Here is a 26,569-nt window from a genome sequence, read left to right as displayed (position 1 = left end):
ACGACATTGGGTTCCTCAATTTAAAATTTAACGTTTTGCGTTTGTCCATTTTATTTCCCCAATGTTAAAAAAATTTCCCAACGCTCTATATACATAAAGATAATGTAGTGTATTCTTCTTGAAAAATTAGAAGCAAAAGTCCTATTCTCCCCTTGTAAGACAAAGCTTTAACAATTATTTTCGGTGCTTTAACTATGGGATCTTTAACATTGGCATATGCACCTACTCAGCAAACCCGACTGTACCGAGTATGTGGCTGAACAAGAGCATAGTAGACCTTGAATAAAAGATCATGATCGCATTTGTTCTGCCAAAAATAAATTTGCCACAGCCCAAACTGTAATTTCTTCGGACCTCATCAATACAGGAAAACCATTTTAATATTTCATTGGTAATTTAGTATTTTATATGATTTGTTTATTTAATGCACAATTGATTACAATCTCCTCTGAAACAACTGAATCTAATAATCACAAGAAGGAGAAAAGAATCAGTTATGTGTACAAACCTTAAAAATACACCTCTTTGATTTCAAAGTGACAATGTTATGATTTAGATTTCGTGATTAGGCCTAGAGTAAAAAAATAAAAGAGGATAGGGAAGAGATAGTCGAGTCATCCTCAAAAGTGTTGTATTCCCTAAAATAGAGTGCTTCGGTCCACTGCGGATTGACTGGAAATAGTGAGTACATATTCACCCTTGTTCTAAATGGTCTGGCAAATGCTTTGTAGGAAAATACTGTTTATTTCAATTTATAAAAAGTTTTAATTGTTTGTTTAAAATTTAAAAAGAAATTTATTGGTTTTAATTATTATTTTCTTGTGTGTTTAATAAATTGTTTTTAAACTTTACTTAAATTTTATTATAAAAAGGCTCCTGATCGGCTGTATTCAGGTTCGATCAAGACCTCTGGGGCTCTGTTTCTCATAAAAAGGATTCAGAGTTGGGCCCGTCTTGTTGAATCGAGAACGGATCGTGACACATACATTACACCACCAATTCTTTCAGTATTGTCAAAATAAAAACTTAATTGATAAGGTTTTCATCCATATTCATAAAAATGAACATACAATTAATCATAAACTATTCATTACACCACCAAATAACTTTTCTTTTTTTTTAATATAAATCACTGGGGAGGTCTAAAGATTCCTTGTTAACACCGTAATGGATAAATCACGTACTTTTATATGATACTTATTATACGTTTTTAATAAGCAGGTATCTCTATTATTGTCCTATAATTAAATTACTAGCAAAGTTGTCACTAATATAATTAAATAAGACTATTAATATGTATATTTTTTACGTAATTTTTTAAGCATTTGTGAGAGATATTTTGTTGACTAACACCACTGAAGATGGAGAAAGGCCAAAATGGGTCCAACAGAGCAAAACAGCAAGGATAGGCAGAATGATTTTGGTAGGAAATGACCAAGCTACAGGTTCATCACCCGACAGACCTCAAGAGGAAATCTCACAATTATTACTTACTACCTTGCATGTTTATACATCTCATAAATTTAATTTGCATAACAACGAAGGACACTAGAAAAAACAAATAGAGAAATTCAAGATTTTTAGTTTTTCACCATGTAAGATTGAACGTTTTTCCTAAATTACTAGAGATTTTTATAAAAATTCTCATATAAAATAATGATCAGGAATGATTACAATTATCGACCTCACAACATACAACAATCTATTACTCCCTAATACGTATAAAGGTAATTTAAATGTCTGTTAAATTGTATTACATTATATACAAATATTTAAATTAGCCTAATAATTTAATAATTATAAGCAAAGGTGGAATTATGAAATGCTGAATAATCGGCAATTAAGTCGCGAAAGCAATTTTTTTTTTTTAAACTAAAACATAAGACTTACCTTTTGGCTGGGTTATTTCAATGGCGAACATGTTGAGTGCAAAGAGTTGTAAAAACCGGGTGGAATTAAGCGGAATAGGAGAATGCTGCAGGAGTGCCCTGAACTCTCTTAACATCTGCTGAATCGTCTCCGACAGGCTTTCCAATCTGAGAAAACAAAAATAACATTTAATAAATATTTTCATCAAGAAAAAATCTTCTTAAAAACACTCACCCAATTTTGGTGAAGATTTTTCCGTGAACGTGAAGATAACTCATGCAAAACCTTTTATTGACCTACAAATACAATATGATGAGGTAACGAAAATAAACGAAGGGTTTGTTTTAGCGTACCTCAATATTTGTTGCTGCGTACAATTCTTCGTCGGCTGAATCGATATCAGGCTGACAAGTTGATGTCGTTCTATGTACATTTTTACCTCCTCCTGGGTGAATCCAGATTTCCTTCCTGTAGCCCCCGCCTCCTTCTTTTTCTTTCATTTTCTCCCTTTCCTTCCTCGCCCTATCCTCTTTTCGCTTGCGGTCTACAGCTTCGTACTAAGAACAACATTTACTGTATTAGCAATTCAAGAAACAGCAAGATTTCGTGTATACACACATATCAATTTAATATTTATATTTAAAATCTGCATTGATTTTTTTTTTCTTTAAATTAGCTAGACAAATCAACCAACTTTTTATTTGACAACATGCTGTTTTCCATGCCATGCCAATTATTGTTTATTTTACTTATCAAATATCTGTTTAGTATATCTTAAATACTATTTCCTACAGAACAAACAAAAATTTTTCTATATACAATAGCATATATTTACATCCAAACAATTTCTATATACAAGAAGTAAACTACATCAAAAAACTCATCTAGTTTATTTATAATATAATATTCATCTCCCAACTAAAAATGTAAAATACATTTCTTACACTAATTTTTAAACTTTAAAGGCTTTCTAGATACTGTTGTTTGGAAAGGTTGAATTTATGAATTAATTTCAATCGTCAAAATCGCTTAATAATAAATATTTATTTACCAATAAATATAAAGAAATATCTTAAAGATATCGTCAATACGATTCAAGCATACATTAGTGTGACATTCTGCAAAATCATCTTATCAAATAACAACAATGAAAAAATTATGTAGAGATCATGAGATGCGGTCTGGTGTGATATAAGTTTAGAAAAATCTTTTCTTTATCGTGCCAACGTATCGATCTTTATTGAGATCATCTTATCTTCAGGACCTGGGATTTATAAACATTGTTTAAATTACACAAATGCATGTAAGATGTGATCATTATACAATGATGTACACAATGTAGAAATTTTAGGTTTAATCAAAGCATTTGTACTCACTCAAAGTGTGTGTTTTCTGTGTAAATGTGTCATGTATTTGAATAATTTAAACAATGTTTATTCCCAGGCCCTGAAGATGATCTCGACAAAGTTGGCACAATGAAGAAAATGTTTTTCTAATCCTACATCACACCAGACCACATCTCACAATCTCTAATAATCATTAATTAACTGTCACTAAATACTACACAATGAAAAATGTTTTTAAAGCCAAAATTAATTATCAATAGAAAACAACAATGTAATGAAAATAGGAGGACCATAAATACAGATCAGTTTCAATCAACATTTTGGCAAAAATCAAATGGCACTATTTGTCAGCTCTCAAATATAAAATAAATCAAATAACTGACTGATTGGTTATACATTTAAATTGAAAAGATACTTTATAAAAATAATGGGGTAGGTATACACCTAAACCCTCCCAAGGCAATCAAATTTCTCTCAATATTGGGTGTGTGCATCAGTTTTTTTTTCCTTCCCCTTCGGTTTTCAGAAAAAGTCAAACTTTCAAAATATAAATTTACTTTATTTTTAATCCAAAACATGATTTCCTTTTCTTTCTATAACACACAGCCAACATTCTGTTAGCAAAAATATCCCCTTTAGGTAAAACTCTGATGACAATCGAAAAGAAATCTGTAAGTCTGATTTTCAAAACTTTTCATTTTAAAAATTCCAACCTGTTAAGTTGTCACCTAGGAAGTGGAACAAGTAAAGCCAGGAACACACTTACCCGATGCAACGTTATGCGACGCTACCCGACACCTTGCACGTTTTGGTAGGGTGTGCACTTCTGCCTGACTGCGACATAACACGTCCAATCACACAACGTTTATCACAAATCAGATCACAATCGCAATGCCTCTTTTGTTATTAATGCACTATTTTGAGCAAAACCTTGCAATAAATTGTTAGTTAAATGTTATGAGCACAATCATGTAATAAATTGTTTGTTGTTTTAAATAGTTATTCCGGTGTTTTGATAAATTTTGTGCCTAACCATCAGAATTAAATAATTTTTATACAAACATGAATTTTTGACCTCGTTTAATTTGGTTTACATTAAAATAGGAATGTTTTAATTAATATAATGACAAAATTACATATACATAGTTTGAAATAAAGTACAAAAAATGTGAGTACTCTGTTCTGAAGCTACTCGACGAAAATGGTGTAATTTGATGAGCAAAACCATGAAATAAATTGTTAGTTAAATTTTATGAGCAAAACCATGAAATACATTGTTAGTTAAATTTTATGAGCAAAACCATGAAATAAATTGTTAGTTAAATTTTATGAGTACAACCGGGAAATAAATTGTTAGTTAAATTTTATGAGCACAATCATGTAATAAATTGTTTGTTAAACTTAATTGTTTTAAATAAAGTTATTCCGGTGTTTTGCTAAATTTTCTGCCTAACCATCATAATTAAATAATTTTTATACAAACATGAATTTTTGATCTCGTTTAATTTGGTTTACATTAAAATAAGAATGTTGTAATTAATATAATGACAAAATGACATATACTTAGTTTGAAATAAACTACAAAACGTACGAGTGCTCTGTTACATGAAAATGGTGTAATTTTATGTGCAAAACCATGAAATAAATTGTTAGTGAAATTTTATGAGTAAAACCGTGTAATAATTGTTGGTTAATTCACTGTTTTTGTGGTCCGCTTGACCAATTAATATTTTTTAATTAATTAAAGTTTTTGAGATAAAAAAGTCAGTGTCACGAGCAGGATTCGAACCCATGATCTGTCACGATTGGCTAGATACGCTGCTGCTCTACCACTTGAGCTATCGTGACTTCGATCCACTCAGCCACTAACTTCCCATCTCAACCCCGCCTTTTGAATTTTCCCTCCGTCCATCTCGCTCATGACACTGACTTTTTTATCTCAACTAAAAACCTTAATTAATTGAAATATATTAACTGGTCAAGCGGACCACGAAAACTAGTGAATTTAATAAGTAAAAATGTATATCTTCACTAAAGCTCTCCGTGGCCATTTCATTTGTCGCCGAGAATCAAATAGATTACACGACACTTGAAAAATGGCAAAAAGGAGGAAAATTCAAACGGTGGGGTTGAGATGGGAAGTTAGTGTCTGAGTGGATCGAGGTCACGATAGCTGAAGTGGTAGAGCAGCGGCATATCTAGCCGAAGGTCGTGGGTTCGAATTCCCGCTCATGAAAATGACTTTTTATCTCAATTAAAAACCTTAATTGAATTGTTAGTTAAATTCATTATATCAAAAAATGGTATTCCAGTGTTTTGATCAATTTTCTACCAAACCATTAAAATTAATTTTTTTAAATAAAACTAATGAATATTTTATCTCGGTTAATTTGGTTTATATTAAAATAAGTATGTTGTAATTAATATAATAGCAATAATACATGTAGTTTGAATAAAACTATGAGTGTCCGGTTCTGTCGTCTTCGACTGTACTCGATGCGACCCGACGAAAATCCGAACAGTGGGGATCGCAGAGCATAGAGTAGGGTAGCGTAGCATAGCATCGGGCAGATGTGCACGGGGTAATACAATCTTATGGAAAAATGGACTTTGGATTTCTGTCGGGTAGTATCAGGTAGCGTCACATGTTGTGTTCCCAGCTTAAAAATTGGAAAGGGCAAGGTCTGGAGAGTATGGAGGGTGGGAAAACTACCGCCAGCTTAACCCTGTGATTTTACTCTGAGTGAGTGCAGATGTGTGAAGCCTGGCATCATCATGGTGAAACACAACGAAGTGTCTATTTACCAGGGCTGGACTTTTTCTTTCATTGCTGACCTACGCCTTGGCTGTGCACAGTATACCGCCATAAGGGTTTGATTTCTTGGTAAGGGTTATTCTATTACAAGAAGCAGCGTTTCAAAAGTCTCCTTCCTCTTGTTTTCAATTGTTTCTATATTGCATTTGAAACACAGGCTAGAAAAGTAAGATCATGTATGACAGATGTGTATGAACCTCGCATTTCAGAGTAGTTAGTCTCAAAATGAACCCTCTTCAGGTAGGGTTTCAGGGATTTTAAAGTTGAAACAACTTTTTAGAAAAATGTTCTAACATTTTGATATACAGTAAAAATCGTTTAAATGAACACCGGTTGTAAAAACATATCGATTATAAGAACGAAATTTCTAGTTCCCGGCTAGCTTTAATGCAACTTAATGTATATAACATCTGGTTTAGTGACCTAAAGTTATTGTATTTCTGAGAAAACGAACCTTTTGTAAGAACTTCATGAAAAAATAACAGCACACAGCAGAAAATAAACACTTCAAAACTGGGCTCAAGATTTGCCCATTGAAAACAGTTTGATTCAAGGATATGAAGACGTAGACTTAAATCTTACTACCCACGGAATCATCCCAAATGAAGAAATTGTTGTAGGGGTCAAAGCAGAAGAAAATGATTTAGAAGAAGACAATGCCATAACATATGATTCAAGCGAATTTTCGTGCCCCACTTTGAAAGAAATGTTCTCAGCTATAAATGTGGTAAATAAATTTTTAACATGTAATGACAATTTTGCAGAGGAATCTATGAAAATGACAGTGAAAGAACTTGTCACCATTACAGAAAATGCTTTTTACATTCATTTTAAAAAAATTAACAAACCAATATTACAGACTATTTTCAGTTTTGCAGTAAACAAAATTTTTGTGATTAATCTTTTTTTTAATCTTAAAACCTAAACAATGATAATTAAACAGGGCTTGAAATTCGCAAACGCTTTTTAGTTCCAAACTTGTTACTAAATGGGATTGCTAATTTCAACCCCTTAAAAGTAGTTCCAGAGGAATGACCGAAAGAGCCTTCAACTTTCAAAAAATTGTTCAATAATTAAACAGAAAAAAATTGATTATCAGATGTAGCAACTATCGGGCTTAAGAACCAATTTCAGACGGTCGCTTGGATATTCTTATAAACGATTTTTGCTGTATGATGAATATTTGATAGAAATGATGAAGGAGGGTGAGTATGTAGATTCACTTTTTGTAAATGGTGGTTTTACTTACAGATTTGTTGTTTACAACAATACCAATTTCAAGCATTAATGCTCATCATTGAGTTGAAAAAGTTACAAACTTTTATAAGAGAGACTCTTATCAATTCACATTGAGGGATGTGTTTATAACTCCTTCAACCTGATGATGAGCGTTTAATGCTCGAAATTCGGTCGTTGTAAACAACAAATCTGTGAGTGGAACCATCAATTACAAACAGTGGAAAAAAATTCCACTTCCACCGCTTCAACGATTTCTGACAATCATTTTGTCATTTCTCTATTTTAAATATAATGCCCTCAATATCTACCAACTTTTTCCCATATTCCCTACCCCAACGCACCAATCATATTTCAAGCCACTCCTCTAAAACTTTAGCCTTATCCTGCAGAATTGCAGGGGTAAGACTAAGGAATTTGCTTCCCTGGGAAATACGTTCTGCTTCCTCGCTGGCTTGTCCATGGTATCTGAGTTTTAAAAATTACATTAATAATCTTTTCTTTCTTCATTTCCTTTTACATTTTTTCACTTCTTCCTTTCCTTTCGCAGTGTAGTTTCATCATTCAATTAAAAATACAATAATTAATATTTTAAAGAATCTAAAATATTATCATTATTGTTTTGTACATTTTATCATTACTATTATTAGCATTTTTGAGCAATTATTCTCTATGTTTTAATCAAAATTAATAAAACAGAAAATAAAAAAAATAAACTTTAATGTGTTTTGACCATAAAAAATTTCAATTATGGCAAGTAATTTATTCATAACAAATAAAAACAAACTGCTTAAAACTAATATTTTTTCACAGAATATCGTCTTAGACCACAGACTTAATTCATAAGGTGAAAATAAAAATTCCCAAAAATCAAGTAAACCTTTTAAAAGAAGTCTTACTCTCAAAGCGTAATGCTTGTCTCTCTCCTTTGAAAGACATAAAATAGAAATAAGTAATAAATTAAACATTCGTCAGAATTTACAAAACAAAGCCCTAATCATCTTTTATAATTAATCAAATGCAAAAGAAAACTGTTCAACACAGTCTGATTAAATTGATAGTATAGCTTACCTTTTTCCTGTTGTCGTCGAAGAGCAAGTTGAGGCTGTCTTTCGCCGTTACCATCGGATTTGAAGACATGAGGCATCGCATGTAATAATAAACAGCATCCAGCCTTCTTTTCTATAATACAAAAATACAAATTAAATTTAACAATTAAGATACAGTATAAATTATACCCTTACAGTGTACATAGCGAGTATAGCTAACTGGTTGTATGGGCGACCATTTTTTGGGTTGATTTGATGCGCTTTCATATACCACCTATAAATAGAAAGACCCGTTAAAAATCAATAAAACAAACGTAAATAATTGTAAAGAGAAGACGTACTGTCTTGCCGCGCCGTAATTGGTGGCATCATTGGCTTGTTCTTTGTACCTAGCGAGATCTCCAAGGCATAGATAAATCTTTTGCGCTGCGATTAAAACCAAACCAATGTGGCCCAATCCTTCTCTTACAAAACTGGGAGCGTTGAGGTATTTGTCCAAATTTATTTTATTAGCGTTTTCTAAATCTTCAAGCAAACGCTCGTAAAACTCCGAGCCCTAAAAATAAAAAGACAGAAATTAAAACAGTCTATTACAACATACTGTCATTTGAGCTGTAATGTAAGTTTAAACTTCAAAGGTGCTTGAGGGAGTCAATAGCCACAACAGTTAAGGCGCAGACACATTAATCACTGTAAGGTAATGGCCTAAAAATCCGGCTGCCCTGCGTTTGAACCCGTCATATTTACAAATAAGTTTGTTTGTTTTTTTTCCAAAAACATTGATAGCCCGAGGGTTGGTATGACCTCTGCTGTTGCATTAAATAAAAATAAATTTAAAAAAAAAGCTTCAGAGGAGGAATTCAACTACAATACAAAAGACCTAACATTCAACAGGGGTTATTTCATTATTCAATTTAAAGATGAGGGACTTGGTAACTACGAAAATAATGTTTTATCTTGTAAGAAAATTAGATTCAGAAGTTTATAACAATGATGACTGTGAGCTACGGGATCACAGTGAGGAGTTTATGACAAATTAGCAAAAGATTACAGTTAAAAACCTTCAACCAGAAAAGTACATGAAAAAGGGTTACAAACCATGGAAAAGATTAACTAGGAATCAAAACAAATTGATGATTATCAGACAAGTTTGTTATATTTTGTCATGGCGTAATCTGAACAATTAATTAAGGTTTTGGTTAAAAGTCAAGTGGTAGAGTAGCAGTGTATTGAGCCGAAGGTCATGGGTTCGAATCCCACTTGTGACACTGACTTTTTTGTCTCAACCAAAACCTTAATTATTTGAAAAGAATTTATTTGGTCAAGCGGACCATGAAACCTAATCAAAAATTAACCAGTTAGGCAAGAGCCTGCCTTTCCTTAAGAGTATGCACTTTTTTCTCTTTTTTAATTTATTATTAATTTAATTTAACTTATTAATGAAATGACTGTAAGTAAAAATGATTTGACTAATCCTCATGTAAAATGTTTCTGATAAATGATTAAAACAACACAAACAAATAACAATAAAACCAACATACACACTGCTCTACAAAAGAAGTGGCGCAACTTGAAACTTTTATGTTTTTGTGTACTTGCCTTTTCAATAATATTAACACCTATATTTTTTATAATTCAGATATTTATTAAAAAATTTAGTTAGTGTTAAAATAACAATACCTCTTGGTGGGAAAAAAAAGAAAAATGTGCATTAATATAAAACATAAAACACGCTTAAATACGTATAATTATAATTATTGTATCATTTTTGAAGTACTAAAACAAAAAATATGGCCAAAACATTGTCAAATCAATAAAAAAAACCAAAACTACATTTACAACATGCGATTTTTTTGTGGAGCTGTGTATTTTTAAAAAATAAATAAATAAAATAAAAACCCTACAAACTAATGCCACTACTTATTTTATAATCTACTAACTTTGTTTAAAATTAAAATTCATGTAAATTAATATTACATGTTTATTTATTTACATAGCATATTAGACAAGGAATATGTGTGTCTATTTGATGAAGCATTATATTATGGAGGAAGGGTAACATGAAAAAAAAAGGGCCAGGGAAAACGGTGGGAATCAAACGCATGACCGCGGAGTCAATGAACCGAGCCTATCATGCTAACCACTCGGCTACCGCGGTCCCCTATATTTATTATTGATGTACTCAATGGCAAAAATATTTTTTTATTTACTTCATTAAAAATATAGGACTACTTATATTTTATTAATTTAATTTCTTCACTTTGCAATTTTGTAATAAAAAACATACCTCATCAATAATTGTAATTAGCGCCATTTTGTATTTTTCTTTCATTTGTGGATTCTCGGTTATGAACTTTCTCAACAATTCAATAATATTGTAGTACAGGATCTTCCACAAGTGTTGTTCGACGTTTTCCGCTTGGCAAAACCTCAGATCAGTTAGAAGCATTATTTTCAGCTGATCTTTAAGGTAAAACCTACAACAACAACAAAACAGTTTGTAATTTCCAAATTGTCGCGCAAACATTCTGTGGTTGTACCTGAGTCGCTGCAGTTGATCCCAATAATGAAGGATCGCCTCGCCTGTGCCGAGCAAATACTGGAGTTCACAATCAGCATGGGCAATCTCACGTATTACATGTGGATTATGAGATTGTTGAAAGCTATAATAAAAACAGTACAAATCAACAGGAATAAAAAATGTTTTAAAAAACTAGAAAATCATAATTATATAAAGAAAATATAAAGGGCTAGACAATTTTTAATGATGTTTATACAATGATTTAATGACAAATTACCAATTTTCAATTAATGAGTTGTAGTTTGGTTGTTCCTTAACATTTTCTATCTTTTCTTGATGTTTTGGTCAGTCAGAGACATTTGGCTTCCCGCCATCTTCAATACCAAACATGGCACAAAACCAAAATACGTCTGACTGACCAAAGCGAGAATAGAGAGACTAAATTACAGGTTATCACTCAAAAATTTAAATAATAAGTTTAAATATAAAAGAATATGGGAATTTACAACTCACTTTTCTTTATAAGGGTTGTACCATGGAGGGGCTTGTGTCATCATGGCATCGTTGGCAGGTATTAACATGTTTGAAAAGTCTATTGTTTTGTTACTGTTCAGGAAAGGAGAGTCCTGATCTTGGACGCGAGAGGAGGAAACAACAATCGGTTTATCCGGGTTGCAAGGGTCGAACAACTTCCTCTGCACAACAGGCGGATTGTACTTCGGCACTGACGCAAAGGGCTGAGGCAAGACGATGATGCCAGCCTGTTTTCCCTCGTCTTTGTTAGGCAAGTCTAGCCTTCGGTGTGCATCTTCGGTTTGCCTTTTGCCATTTCTGTTCCTATTTCTGTGGTCCTTCCTCTCGGGGCTGTTCTGCCTGCTTCTGTTGTCGCAATACAACTCCTTGCCTCCTGTCCTTCTCGAATGCCTTTCTAAACTGTTTGGCCTGCTTCTATTATCACAAGAGGAATTCTTACGGCTTCCACCTCGCCTTCCGCCGTGGTATCTCTCGGAGCTGTTCTGTCGACTGTTGTCGCAAAATGAGTTCCTCCGGCTTCCTTGCCTCCTGGTGTTCCTTTCCGGTGTGTTGTGCCTGCTTCTTCTTCCAAAGTTTGAACTCTGCCAAGTAGAGTGGGTGCTGTGAGACTTGTCTCTCCAATTTCTCTCAATACTGTTGTTCCTGCTGTGGTTGAAAAGATTTTCAACTGAACCTCTTTGCACATGGTCCCTCTGTCGAGGACGCTCCCTACTAACACTTCTAAAACAAACCATTCACAATTTGTTATGGTTATAACTAGAGACCGGATTTTTATGCAGTTGCATATTTTGTTTGCCACCACATGCAACCAAGGAAATAAATAATCTATCCAAATCATGTATCTTGGAAGCTGTAGGTTAAATTTTATAGAGCATATTCTTGCATATTTGATGAATATCACATACAATTGCATATTTGAACAACATAGCATATTTGAATGGTTTTTATGTAAAATCGCAATTATCATGCAAAATATTTAAAATACTATATTCGTTTTTGGTGGAAGGAAAAACAATTCTATAAAAAAAAAATAACAAGTTGACAAAAGTTGGTTTATTCAAAGAAAACTGAAACAGCCGCAACGACAGGAAGAGAAAATTCTAAAAATACCGACTGAAAAATATGAAACCCTTCTTAGGTCTTATTTCAATATTCAATATTCCCACAAATTTTAAGTGACCGTAGGCACTATTTCACAGAAGACAATTTAGAGAAGAACTTGTTTATTAACATTAATTATACTTAATTAGTATAAAATATATAATTTAAATATGTAAGAAAGAAAATATTTTTGTTAAATGTAAATAAACTCCAGGAGAGTCAGTGGCCGCAACGGTTTAGGCATTGACATGGAGCTCATCACTGTAAAGTAAAGGTCCTGGGTTCGAATCCAGCGGCCCTGCATTCAAACCTAACGTACTTACAAATGGGCTTCATTCAAAAACACCAGCACCCCGAGGGTTCAAATAATGTCGTAGTTGAAATATCCTCGTTTAAAAAAAAAGTTTTAATATCTATTTCATTTAATTATATATATTTCTTGAACATAAGGATCTTCGGTGAGGTCACAACAGAAACGACTATTCTTTAAGTTTTTGCCTAGCAAGAAAATTGTTGTTTCTGTTGTGACCTCAATGAAAATCTTTCAGTTCAAGTTGTTCAAAGAGCAGGTCGATACATCATCTCATCTTTCATATACATTTCTGTTTAAAGTTACTATGATACTAAAAAAAACTGGTTTACTGCATATCCTTGCTATTTTAACGTATTAATACTGCATATTATTACATATTTCAGGGCTTTCACTGCATATTTTATGTTGGCAATTTTTACTGCATAAAATCCGGTCTCTGGTTATAACATATATACTTTTAACGTGTTAGGATAAAATAAGACATACTTTTATGTAATGAAAATAAGAGATTGCCACAACTTTATATATTAACTTATACAAGGATAATCAACACGATTGTCTACTTAATTACTCAATATTGGAATTGGCTTTTGACAAGCCCAGTAAGCTTTAATTTGCTAATTAATTATGACTAAAAAGGGGACAACCAGGTTGGTGGGTCAAGGATTTGGACCCAACTTTTTGCGTGGATTCTTCACCCTATATGCCACTTCTTGTGAATAGGCAGGCCCTGGTTTCGCCAAAAAGTTTTTGAAAGTTGAAATTTGCAGGTTTTCTCCCCCCCCCCCACCATTCTACTTGCTCAAATCAATTATGTGAATATGTCATTTTAAAGGATTTGTTTTGTAGCTTGCATTAAAAATGGTATAGTAAAAGCTATCAAAGTTTACCCACAGCCAATAAATTTATAAAAACCAAATATTTTTCAAGTAAACTATTTTTTTTTTTTTTTTTTTTTCATAAAACATGAAATTTCGTTTTATTTTACTACTTCATTTAATTGCAACTAAAATTAGATTTTGAAAAACTTCATCATTAGCCTGATTAAGTCGATTTATTAAGAATTCCCTTAAGTTTATTTATAATAAACACATTATGGGAAAAGTGGAGTCTTTGTTGACAAATAATTCCATAAATACCCTCGCTTTTCTAATTAAATTAAAAGAATATAAACTGTTATTTAGAGATTAGAAAATATATTTTTGGTGTATTAATTTCACTGTTTGTTAGCATAAAAACAAAAATGGTCTATGATGCAAAATATTCTAGTTTGGTATGATTTAAAAAGATAAATCAACAAAATAATGCTTTTTTTGCTTATTTTAACAAACATTCTATATATAAGCAAAGTGGGTCAGGAAAATGGTCAAAACTTGACCTCATTGCCAAATTCGTGATTCCAGCATTATAAAACCCAATGATATCTAAGACTTTCGCAGAAATTGTTGTAGATTAATTTTTGACATAATTTTGACAACCTTCTTGCCTGAAATTCCTCTACATTAATTTTCCTCAAGAGTTAATGGATGGATAGACTGATTTTCATGGTAGATAATTCATTTTAAAGAAATTGTGAAGTGCATTTTATAACTGTATCAAATATTAAAATCGACTATTATTTCCTTTAAAACAAAGAAGTTAATTTCTGAAAAATTTTTTTGCTGTTTTGTCTTATAAAAATATTTTATAAATTTTGTGGTATATGTACGTTAAAAACCTACGTTCCTCTTCTTTCACATGGTTTATTTGACATTAAAATATTTTTAACCGTTTTGAATTAAAGCCACTCCTAATAATAACTTCTCAAAAATCGGAAAAATTTTAGGGGACAAAAATCGATCAATTTAAATTTAAACAAAAATTTATATTTAGAGGTCTCTAGAGGTACTAAAACGAAATTTCATGTTAGTTTCACAAAAAAAAAATTGTATGACCTAATTTAATTGAAAAATATTAGGTTTTTAGAAATTTTTTGGTTATCCATCAATTTTGATAGCTTTTACTTTATTTTTATTGCAATCTACATTAAAAAAGTGATATATTCACATAGTTGAATCGAATAAGTAGAATGGTGAGATAAAAATATTAAAAAATGGAAAATTTCAACTTTCAAAAAAAAATTAGTCAAACCACAGCTTATTCACAATAAATGGCGTATAAGTGTCTGATGTTTTGGAGTGTAGAACCACCAAAAAAAAGTTTGGGCCAAATCTGTGGCACACCAACCTGATCATCCCCTCGTAAAAAACCGTAAGTGAAAATGGATCACATTAAAATCTATGATTATAATTATGTTCAAATTGTCTACCATGTAAATAAAATTGGAAGTACCTTTCTTTACTTTCTTTCCACGACTGTCTAAACCATAAAACAATAAACATTAAAACATAAATTATGTACAAAATAAATTATATATAAATTAGATTAAAAGTAATCCTTGATTTTCTACATTTGAATAGTGTTATGAATGTTTTATCAATAATTGTTATGAATATTTAAAATAATTATTGTAGATATTCACAATAAAAAAAAAACTATTTTCCCGCTTACCTTCTTTTTTTCTTTCTCCTGCCTTTTGTTACGGGTACAGATGGAACGACCGTCAATGATTCCTTAGAATTTCCTTTTGAAAGGGACATTTCTACCTCGGCAGCCCAATCCTGTAAAAAATAATTAATTACAAATATAAACAACAAATAATAGGAAGGAAATTTTACAAAAACAATCACTTACCAAGACATTAGTTTGTGTTTTAAAGTTTTCCAAGTCTGAAGTCGCTTTGGCGTCACAGAATTGAGACTCATTCTCCAAGTTGCTACCGTCGTAAGAATAGCCTTGCTCTTGATTTTCTTTCTCCTCGACGTTGTACGGCAGACTTTCGACATAGTCATAGTTCTTGTTACTAAATGTTAACGAACTGCTTCTATCACTTTCCAGGGATGGTGTTTGGATTATCCTGTTTGCAGTTAAACTTTCGTAGACATCCTTTTTAAGAGCACCTCGGCCTCGGCCTCTAGTTTTAGGTAAGGACTTAGACCATTCTTCGGACAACGACTGAGGACGCTTGAATCGTTCCATGTTGCAATTAGACCGTAACGATTCGGGACTGTCGCGATCGACGAGATCAGCCTTCTCGCCCGTCTCTGAAGGAGTCTGGTTGAACTTTTCCTCAGAAGGTTCCAATAAACCGTTTTCAGCCATGAATTTCTTTTGAAACCTCGGAGGCAAATTCTTCGGGTTGTTTCTTTTGTTCTGATAGCCGACCGGTGGTTTGTTGTGCATTCGGTCATGATTCCAATTCGTACTCCCGCCCGGTTCAACACTGCGGATATCCCTCGAATGTACGTTCATCTCTTGGTTCATAGGCGGTTCCGAGCCGTGACGTGTGAATCTGTTGGCGGTGTAATTGTCTGTAGGATTGTTCATACTGTCTCTGGACTTTGAAAGTTCTGTTTTTTCCGAGTCGGCATGTTTCCCTTTGGATCGTTTTTTCTTGTCTTTTTTCTTTCCAGACCGTTCAACGCTTTTGAACCCGTTTCTATCGGTGCTGTACAGTACTTTTTCAAAATTCTCATTGGAACTTTGTTTTTCAGCCCGTTTCAATTCAAAAACATCTATTTGGTCATGCAACCGTTGAGCGGGTTTCGGAACATAAATCTCGGAGCCTGGTTTCCTCTGCCTTTTCCCTGATACATCTTCACTTCTCAGCTCGGCATCCTTATTCGCGCTTAGAGTTATTTTTTTCAATTCTTTCGTTATTTTTTCAACTTCTTCATCACGGGATAAGATTCTGGGTTTGGTCAGTCCATTTCTGTGCACACTCTCAGAATTCATCACCGGCCCATCCCTCGGGCCAAACGATTTTCGCAGCGGACCACTACCAGGTGTGTAAAGCTCTCGGTCCCGTTGATATTTTCCTCTTCTGTTCGATTTCTCGAAGTCACTCATCATCATATGAACTGGATGGAAAAAAAGCGTTATTTACATTGACATGATAGTGTAAATATAGCAAGCATATAATAAAAATTGACCTCTTGGGAGATTGACCCTACAAACTAATTATTATGCTAATCATCAGTGAGACAAGAAACAATTGAACAGCACACAAAGTGAACAAAAAACACCAACTGTAATGTTATAAAGATGGACACATACATTAGGGAAAAAATACTTTACAAAAGTGCTTTTTTCAATTCAATGAGTCAAATGTTCTGACATTAGATAAATCATGAAATAAAGCCCAGGACAAAAATTTTACCCACCTTAATATTTTGCCTATACATTAACATAACTATGATTGAATAATTATCAAAAAGATATTTTAACTTTTTTTTTAATTACAAAGAAAGAAGCACAAATGCTTACTGCGCATAATTCTCACTATTACCTCCATTTTTTTCCAGAGGTACAGTAAACTTCAGAAGGGAATCAAATAAGCCCACAATACACACCTAACAAATCATTAAAAACAAAATCACATAAAAAAAGCACTCCCATTTTCTACAAAAAATCGGTACAGAAGATTTGAGAGACTTATTCCTAAGCAGAAGAATGACACTTTTCAATTAGATGGAACACAACATTTCTGCTTGTGATAAATACATGGCTCAAGAATGTCAACTACAGCAAGTATTCTTTAGGAAAGTGAGTTGTTTGTGTTGCCTATCTTGGGCCTTACATTGGTAAACATTGTAAACTTTTTTTTTTATAATATACACCTAACAACCCATTTCTAATATTTTTGTCATAAAAACACAGAGAAACGTAATCATTGAAAGAAATAAACTAACATAACATTAAGGATACCTAATGTTTTTTCTAAGGATGAATGCTTAAAATAGATTTTTCTTGTTCCCGGGTGTTTTACTATTGACAACACCCAGTTGAAGACATAACTGGCAGTTATGAGTGTAATTAGGCTTCTGACACACATCTCAGGTGAAATTCAATGAGGTGTGCAAGCAACAGTGGCATAGAACACGATAGAACATTGAACATTTTCTTATATGTGGCCACAGTGTGGAAAACTGCACATCTAACTTGCAGCGTATAGTTTGTGTTAATACTGTTAAAAGTAAAACACTTGAAAACGAGATAGATTGTCCCTGGTCTTATTTTGTTGTAAATCAGTGATATAGTAGTAAAATACAATTGCTGTGCCATAAAGGCAAGAATTTTTTTTTTAGTTTATATTTTGAGTTTTGCTGGCTCCTGAATAGATAATTACATGCAAAAATGCCTTTATGTCTCCTCCTGGGTTTGTGTTCATACAGTCAATTGTTTTGACTTCTGTGCCACTGTTGCACAACAAATGGGAGACAAGAGGCACTCTTTCTTATTTCAGCTGTTCTGTTGACTGCACGAATAAAAACCTGGGAAAAGACGTCTGGTAGTAAATAGATGAAGTTATCCTCTACACTGCCAGGATAGTTCCAAATATTAACTTAAAAACAGTTTCTTCTCTTTGATGGCGCAGCAAGAGAAGATTGAAGAATTTTGTCTTCTGTACCACTGTTGCACAACAAAAGAGAGTCAAGTGGCAAAACACCCTATGTCCTTGTTTCATCTCCTTAGCCCAGTATCGTGCTTTTACAGATTGATTTGCTTTTTATCCTAGCAATCACTCCTCAAACCCCTGTGGGAATTTTGCACCACCAATGGCACTCCCAGGATGGGCCTCGCGGAGACGCCAGGTCAGAATGATGGGGTGAGGTTCCTCTCAATGTCAACCCCCTGCTTTTGGCAAAGTGGGCTGTGGTTCTGAAGCCTGTTTGACAAAACAACAACGAGATGGCCCGGCTAACAAAACTCAAAAATGTAAACTTAAAAAACAATTTTTCACTGCTATGTCGCAACAAACAGGTTTTGACTTGTGCCACTGTTGCACAACAAACGGGAGATAAGAGCCAATCTTTCTTGTCGCTGCACATTCTATCGTTGTCAGCACAAATGAAAACCTGAGAAAAGATGTCTGATAATAAATAAATGAAGTTATCCTTTGCACTGCTAGCACAGCTGAAAATGTTAACATAAAAACAGTTTGTCCACTTTCATGGTGCAGCAAAAAGATTTTGTCTTCTGTGCCACTGTTGCACAACAAAAGAGAGTCAAGAGGCAAAACGGCCCTTGTTTCCATCCCAGTCCTTAGCCCAGTATTGGGCTTTTACAGATTAATTTGCTTTTTATCCTAGCAATCACTCCTCAAACCACTGTAGGAACTTTGGACCACCTAATGACTCCCAGGATGGGCCTCGCGGAGACGTCCGGTCAGGATGATGGGGGTGAGGTTCCTCTCAATGTCAACCCCCTGCTTTTGGCAAAGTGGGCTGTGGCTCTGAAGCCAGTTTGACAAAACGACAAGATGGTCCCGGCTAACAAAACTCAAATAAACTTAAAAAACATTTTTTCACTGCTATGTCACAACAAGCAGGTTTTGTCTTGTGCCACTGCTGCACAACAAACGGTAGATAAGAGACAATCTTTCTTGTTGCTGCATGTTCTATTGTTGACAGCACAAATGAAAACTTGGGAAAAGAAGTCTAATAGTGAATAAATGGAGTTACCCTCTGCACTGCCAGCACAGCACATAAATCTTAATATAAAAATAGTTTGTCTGCTTTGATGATGCAGCAAGAAGATTTTGTCTTCTGTGCCACTGTTGCACAACAAATGGGAGACAAGAGGCACTCTTTCTTATTTCTGCTTGTTCTACTGTCGTCAGCATGAATGTAAATCTGGGAAAAGATGTCTAATAGTAAACAGACGAAGTTATCCTCTGCACTGCCAGCACAGCTCTATATTTTAACATAAAAACGGTTTGTCCAGTTCGATGGTGTAGCAAGAGGATTTTGTCTTCTGTGCCACTGTTGCACACCAAAAGGATATAAAAATGACATCTTTCGACGTCAGACGCTTGGCGAGCGGACAAGACTACAAAGACAAAACTTTCGTCCAGACGCATCTGCGTAAGGACGTCGCCCGTTTAAAGTCGACCCCAGTCGAAAACTGTTCAAAAAGCCGTGAATCGTAAAATGAAAAGAATCCATTGGGGGAAAAAACGCAATAAACGAGAAACGCTGACAGAGGGAAAGAGGACGTGAAGAAATTGCGTTGTTGTCGGACGTTGCCGTTGACGGCGGTCGAGAGGCGAGCCGTTTCAGGCCTTTTCGTCCGACTTGCTCAGCCGCCTCCGGTGCCGCCCCCCGTCGTCGGAATACCGTTAAATTTAAAAAGGACGACTTACGATTAAATTGGCGAAGCGTACAACCTCCCCGAGTGTCTTTCAAGGCTCCATTTATTGTTGTCCGACGGCGGCGCACTCTTACAAACAACGGCCCCGAGTGAAAACTCGCTCGCTCTTCCCTCTTCGCTTTTCGACGCTTTTTTCGCCAGATCTAGCGATATTTCGACTCGAATTTTTTTTTTACACTTTTGAATTTTACAATGTCGCACACATGTGGAGGATTTGCTCGTCAGTTCGCCCACTCGGAACCCGCTCTTACGCTTACTTTCCCTGTATCCCTCCCCCCTTTTTATATTTACTATATAATTTTTTTTAAATTGCAATCTCATAGAAAACAATACTACATCGACAACACGTTTTTTTTTCGTTTTGAAAGAAATTTTATATAATTACCGATAAAATGTCTAAAAATAATTCGCTTTGTGAAATTTTGTCGTCGCTTTTCACGCGGCTGCGGCTACTTATGCAACGAAGAGCAACTATCGCGCCCAATCGCTTTGTGAATGTTCGTCGGCCCTGATTTTTAAAATAGAACAAAAAGATTATTTTCTAAAAATTGGCACAGCATAATGTTTTAATTCACTGTCGAACTGACAAAACTTATAACATTTAGAAACACACTATCAAATAAATAAAGGTCCTGGGCAAAAGGATACCTCAATAAAAATATTGTTATTATGAAACAATATTGTACTGTTATTATATTTATGATAACAAGTTTAGTAGTTGCCTACAGATTAAAAACAAACTTTTTTGTACCATAAATGTTGTACTATAATTGGAATTTTTCTAGGATCTTAAATAGGTCTGGCAAAGAAAGTTACCTTTTTCTCTTTTATCGTTGATTAGAAATGAACATGAAGTCAAAATCCTCTTGTACCACAAAAGCGAACAAATTTTTATTTTCACTATTTTACTGTTGAAGTTTTGCTATTTAAGTATTGTTCAAAAACTTTAAAACCTATCAAGCAAAATATAATTTAAAGAGAAAAAAAACTGATGTTTATTGGTTTCCTGCGCCAAAAAATATAGACAGCAGTAAAACTGTCAAAACTGCACTTTGCCCCCCCTCCACGGCCAAACGTTAAAAGCAAAAAATACAAAAATGTTAGGATTTATTAGAACTTCAATGGACTGGATCAGCAGAGAATCATCCCTGTTCAATTAAGAATGCAAGATTGACACACAGACACTTTTGAGCCAAAGCCCACCATTAAACCCATTAACCAGGATGTAGAGAAAGGTTGATCGATGTGTCCCACTTAATGAATACAGTCCTTGGCTCCGTATAGAGAGCGTGTAGGAATAGCAAGTTATAGGCTCAACCCTGCACATGTGTGTGCATATGTACATGCTTGTGCAGATTTGAGCTTACATTGGTAATCAATGGCTTAAGTCTATGAAAAAATATAATTTTTTTATAAAAAAAAAGATAAATGCAAAACCTTGGTTTAAATAATTAGAGAAACAATGCCTAGATTTAATTTCAAAATCAATAAACTATGTTGGAATGTTTTATTTATAAAAATGTAAAATAAATTAGTTGTAAAGTTTTCATACTCTTCTTTACTTTTTATTTAAATTCAAATGTTAAAATTACCTTGCTTATAAATAATTGTTTAAATGCAATTTTGGTTTTTGGATAGGATGTTGTGGCAAAATAGTGGATTTATTTATTTTATTTTATTATTTTTTTATACTATAAAAGCCACAATATAATTTTATATTGTGAAAAAATATTGTACAGTTATTGTGTTTATCATTTATGATTATAAGTTTAATAGTTAATAATCAAGTTCTCTCCAAAATAGTACTTACTACCCCTATATTAGCTTATAATTGATGATATCCTCTATTTTCCTCCGACATTGCAGCAACTGTAATATTTTTATTATTATTATTTTACCCTGTTAAGAATAAACTATCACATAAATATAGTTTATCCGTTTTCTCAAGTTACAGATGTCTATGATGAAAATTCACTTAAAGAGGCAAATATTGTCGCTTAAGATAACTGGACCAGAGATGATCCAGTTCAACCTGCCCTCTTTCCAAATCATCCAGTTGTTTTCACTAGCACACTGTTGATAAAATTAAATATAATAAAGAAATGTAGAAACCTTTTGTTTTTAGAATTTGAGTCAAGGAGTGATAACTTTTATTTCATTATTGTTGGCTTCCTCAGCTGTATAAGGATGTAATTTAAAAAATAATAATGCCAATACATATGAGCAGATAAATATTCTTAAGCCATCTGATGTGTAATGTTAAAGAGATAAAATAAAAACAGCAGTTGGATATATAAAATAAGTGAGGTAATGAAATAAGTTTTCACCAGTGTTGTTTAAAGTGCAGTCTTTATGTCTGGCAAAAGTTCTAAGTGTGAACTAAATGTCATTAATAAAATGTAAGTATTTCAGTTGTAATACATTTTGATATATTATTTATTATTCTTATATGTGAGGCTGAGAGTTGTATAATTTTATTTGTAGTACACAAGAAAATGACATATTATCTGCACGTTACTCAAATGATGGGAATGAAATATTCGCTGGGAGTATCAACGGTGAAATATGCAGATACGAGTCACGGACCTTGAAGCTGTTGTCCGCTTATACTGATGACGATATGTCAGGGAACAACAACCCGGTCACCTCTGTCACACCCCTGGTGCAGTCCAGTGAGAAATTCCTTACATCTCGTAAGTAAAAGTGAAAAAGTACACAAAACTTGTTGTTGATATGTGATGTCAAATCTTTTCTCAGATGCAAACGGTTGGGTAAAAGTGTGGGACATACAAAGTGGAAACTGCGTTCTGACGATACGAGAGAGGGCACAAATAATGGCTGTGGTGCCCCATCCAAAACGGGACCGGCTCGTTACCTTGAGTGAGGATGCTAGGATAAGGCTTTACGACTCCAACAGTGGACAACTGACCATGACTTTTGAAAACAGGTGAAACAATTTTACCTCCTTTAACAAGAACTTCTTTAAAATGTTAAACTTCTTAGCTACACGAAAGAAAAAATGACAGGACACGACTCGAAAATATTTGCAGCCAAGTTCCACCCCAAACAAATAAATGAGTTTATATCAGGAGGATGGGATGATACTGTACAATTCTGGGATATGAGGAAGCAAAATTCAATAAGGTACTTTGCAGGCGCTCATATCTGCGGTGACGGGCTCGACATCGATCCAGCTGGTGATATGGTATAATTTGACATGTCATACTCGCTATGTCATACTCAATGGATCCGTTTTAGGTGTTGACCTGCGCCTACCAAGCAAACAATAGCTGTCGCATTTGGAGTTATAACACAGCAAAGCTATACATGGACATCAGTACAGAAACTTCCAGGGTAAAACCTAAAATTCAATTTTTAATTTGATCGAATTTTTAATAATTTGGACAATTTCAGTTGTATTGTGGAAAGTATATTGGACAGAAATTCTTGATGACTGGTGGCTCGGACCCATGCCTAGTGAGAATTATAAACCTTTTTACTTTTGGAGTAAGTTCAATGGCAAAATATAACAATTCACACATTCTTTATTTAAATTTCTAATTTAATTTTTTTTTAAACATAGACTCTGGCAACCTACAAGAGTCCCCAATTGGGAGTTTATTCCCTAGACAGCTTCAGAAGGGGTGAGAAAAAGGACACAATACTTAACCACAAAATTATAATGGCATCAGGAAATGTGCTGACCGAGTTGGAAGTTCGTTACACATACACTATATCATAACAATATAGTATTTTATTCTCCTTATCTTATATGGGTGTTTTTTGAATAAACTATTAGGTTGACCAAAGTTAAATAAATATTCCCTTGACTCTTTTAATTTATCATAACATAGGGATATTTGGGAATTGTTTCTTACACAAGAACAGACTAGGTTTGATCCTTAAAAAAAAAAAAAAAAAAAAAAAAAAAAAAAAACAATAATAACAATAAAAACAATAAAAACTTGAAAAAAATGTATGGCTAATTCCTTAGAATACAACACAATTCCCAGATAATTTTAAATTTATGAGCCTTAATTTTTAACAAATAAATACCTATTGCTCATAAATTGTTTTAATTTTTTTTATTAAGCTATAAATTTATTGAAATTTCTTTTTGAGGTCTGCATTTGGCCATTTTTAATTATCCTGGTATTTCCCCTGATTAGCTATGTCAGATTGGCGAAATATCAAACCCTGTCTGACAATTTAATGCAGCAAAGACTTTTTATAAATAGTTTCTGTTAGTGACACAATTCTGTATTTATTCAAAACCCATAATTTAAATATTTTTTATTTTTTTTACAAACACTGCTTCCCTGTAATCCTGAGAATTTTAATATTTCAATAACCACATTCAATTTATAAAGAAATTTTTACTTAACATATTTTTGTTATTTAATTATTTTCTAATATTATTTATACAGGCTAATTTACTACTCATATGACAAAGTTCATCAGGTGCTTCTACACCTTAAATGCAACAAGAAATATATTACAATTAATTAAGGTTTTTAGTTGAGATAAAAAAGTCAATGGCACGAGCGGGATTCGAACCCACGACTTTCGGCTAGATACGCCGCTGCTCTAACCGCTTGAGCTATCATGACCTCGATCCACTCGGACACCAACTTCCCATCTCAACCCCACCTTTTGAATTTTCCCTCCTTTTTGCTATTTTTCATCTCACTTTTCATTTTTTCATCTCAACTAAAAACCTGAATTAATTGTAATATAGTAATTGGTCAAGCGGACCACGAAATTAGTGAATGCAACAAGAAAGTTCATATCAACCATGATACGATTGTTAATCCTTTCGTTAATACTAATTTTACTTTTTACGTTTTACTTTTTTCAACTATCTACAGTTTTTGTCATAAATCTACTCGTAGCTCTTGAACTATTCATTTTTGGGTAAAAACGCATTGAAAAGAGCATTAAATTTCTTTTAAGACAGCACCCTTCCAGAATATTCAATTAAATTTTTGGCAAAAAAACAAAGACTAAATCTTTCAATAACTACTAAATTTAAAATTTGCAACCTCGTAGGAAAAATTCACAGTAGGACTTGGCAAATTTTTGTAACAACTTCTTCTAGCAGTCAGTGTAAAAAAAGGGGAATGAATTAATCTAGTACATAATTCAACTTTTTGTCCTGGGCAAATTTATTTCCCAACTTTAACTTAATAAAAAAGTACAGAAAGAAAAATGAAACAAAACATATACAAAAAGAGTAAATAAACATAGCGAACAACCAAAGCAGAAAAATTGAACAAAATCTACACTAACACAAAAAAAAAGTAATACCGAACTTTAACCTAATAAAAAGCAAAAAAGACTAAGCACTCACTACCCCAGAGTATTTGATTTCATCGGGGTAATTGGGGAGAAGACCTCCATTCGCGTTAATTAAGTACATTCATGTATTTTATTGATTTTGATAAAGTCCAACACAGGAAAATAAAAGAAATTATTAAAAACACTCAAATGCATGATAAATAATTTACATTATTATAAACCTTTCGTGGAACCAACAAATAAGATGTGAAGATATAAGGCTGCATATCAGATGACATTAAAATTAAGAGTGGTGAGACAGGGGTGCATCCTGTCACCCACTACTATTTAACATATACTTTGAAAACATATTCAGGGAAGCTCTTGATTATGTGGAGGAGAAAGGTGTAAAGGAGAACATTACCATAAATAATATCCAAAATGTGGACAATACCATTTTAATTGTAAACAACCAAGAATTACAGAGTACTTGATAAGGTGTCATAAAAAGTAATGGTTTAAAACTAAATGCAGCAAAGACAATACTGATGGTTATTAACAAGATATCTAACAAGGTAGAGAGGGTTCAAAAGGTATCAAGGCTGACAGTCGATCAACCTAAGGGACTAAAAAGACATAAAAGCAAGGGTTGGAAAGGCTAGGAACAGCATTTACTAAAATGAAAGGCATACTGTACAGTTGCCTTGATCTGGGATGAAGAATAAGACTATTGAAATATATTCTCAACTCTGCTATATGGAGTTGAAACTTGAACAATACCTCTATGAAAAAGCTTGAGGCATCCGAGATGTGGACCTATAGAAGAATGCTAAAAATAAGCTGGGTAGAACCAAGGCCTACATTGTACACATCACGGAGATACTCAAAACAACAGAAATTAACACAACAATAAAAACAAAGAAACTTGGGTATTTCAGTGTTCTACATCACCCGGGTAAATATGAACTGCTTAAAATTATTCTGAAAGGAAAAATCAATGAGAGACGAGGTCCTCATAGGAGAATAACTTCGTGATTGAAAAACCTGAGGCAATGGTTCAACCAAAGCACAAGATCTCCCTTTAGAGCTAGAGTATGCATTGGCATCACGATCATGATGATCAATGTCCATTAACGGATAGGGTACAAAGAATATTTTTACTATTATTTGATACAATGTATTTTAAAATGTAAAACGCTAACGGTTCTAAGTGAACCTAACTGCCATGGCGGTTCTAAGTTGTAGTTGGGATCACAT

General features: G+C 33.5%; 2 protein-coding genes across 6 annotated transcripts in view; one reads left to right on the top strand and one right to left on the bottom strand.

Moving 5' to 3' along the window:
• The window catches only part of LOC106661412 (telomerase-binding protein EST1A), a 73,372-nt gene extending 51,212 nt beyond the window's left edge, over positions 1–22,160 (bottom strand). For 2 of the 5 annotated variants that reach the window (XR_001339724.2, XM_014384777.2), the window contains exons 1-13: positions 20,028–20,307; positions 15,518–16,743; positions 15,335–15,444; positions 15,116–15,142; positions 11,350–12,090; positions 10,856–10,978; positions 10,603–10,792; positions 8,657–8,871; positions 8,511–8,589; positions 8,338–8,448; positions 2,223–2,426; positions 2,104–2,165; positions 1,891–2,036 (exon numbers count right to left, since the gene is read on the bottom strand). Coding sequence is in view for 4 of the 5 variants with exons in the window: in XM_014384777.2 (XP_014240263.1) it covers positions 1,891–2,036; positions 2,104–2,165; positions 2,223–2,426; positions 8,338–8,448; positions 8,511–8,589; positions 8,657–8,871; positions 10,603–10,792; positions 10,856–10,978; positions 11,350–12,090; positions 15,116–15,142; positions 15,335–15,444; positions 15,518–16,738 (3,229 nt within the window). In the remaining variant the exon portion in view is untranslated. Of the gene's footprint in view, positions 1–1,890; positions 2,037–2,103; positions 2,166–2,222; positions 2,427–8,337; positions 8,449–8,510; positions 8,590–8,656; positions 8,872–10,602; positions 10,793–10,855; positions 10,979–11,349; positions 12,091–15,115; positions 15,143–15,334; positions 15,445–15,517; positions 16,744–20,027; positions 20,312–21,845; positions 21,905–21,987 lie in introns of those variants that run through there. The other 3 variants (XM_024225562.1, XM_024225563.1, XM_024225564.1) reach the window with 3 other exon arrangements.
• On the top strand, positions 22,154–23,856 carry LOC106661413 (dynein assembly factor with WDR repeat domains 1-like). Its single transcript, XM_014384778.2, has 7 exons — positions 22,154–22,434; positions 22,520–22,728; positions 22,793–22,982; positions 23,039–23,240; positions 23,294–23,389; positions 23,450–23,542; positions 23,619–23,856. Exons 1-7 carry the CDS (start codon positions 22,388–22,390, stop codon positions 23,775–23,777), a joined length of 996 nt encoding a protein of 331 aa, XP_014240264.1. The 5' UTR covers positions 22,154–22,387; the 3' UTR covers positions 23,778–23,856.
• The last annotated feature ends 2,713 nt before the right edge of the window (positions 23,857–26,569 follow it).

The sequence above is a fragment of the Cimex lectularius genome, unplaced genomic scaffold, assembly GCF_000648675.2.
Source record: "Cimex lectularius strain Harlan isolate CLEC.00 unplaced genomic scaffold, Clec_2.1 scaffold16, whole genome shotgun sequence".
In the NCBI taxonomy this organism is placed as follows: domain Eukaryota; kingdom Metazoa; phylum Arthropoda; class Insecta; order Hemiptera; family Cimicidae; genus Cimex; species Cimex lectularius.
Note: the sequence above shows the minus strand (reverse complement) of the source record. Positions and strands in the feature narration are given on the sequence as shown.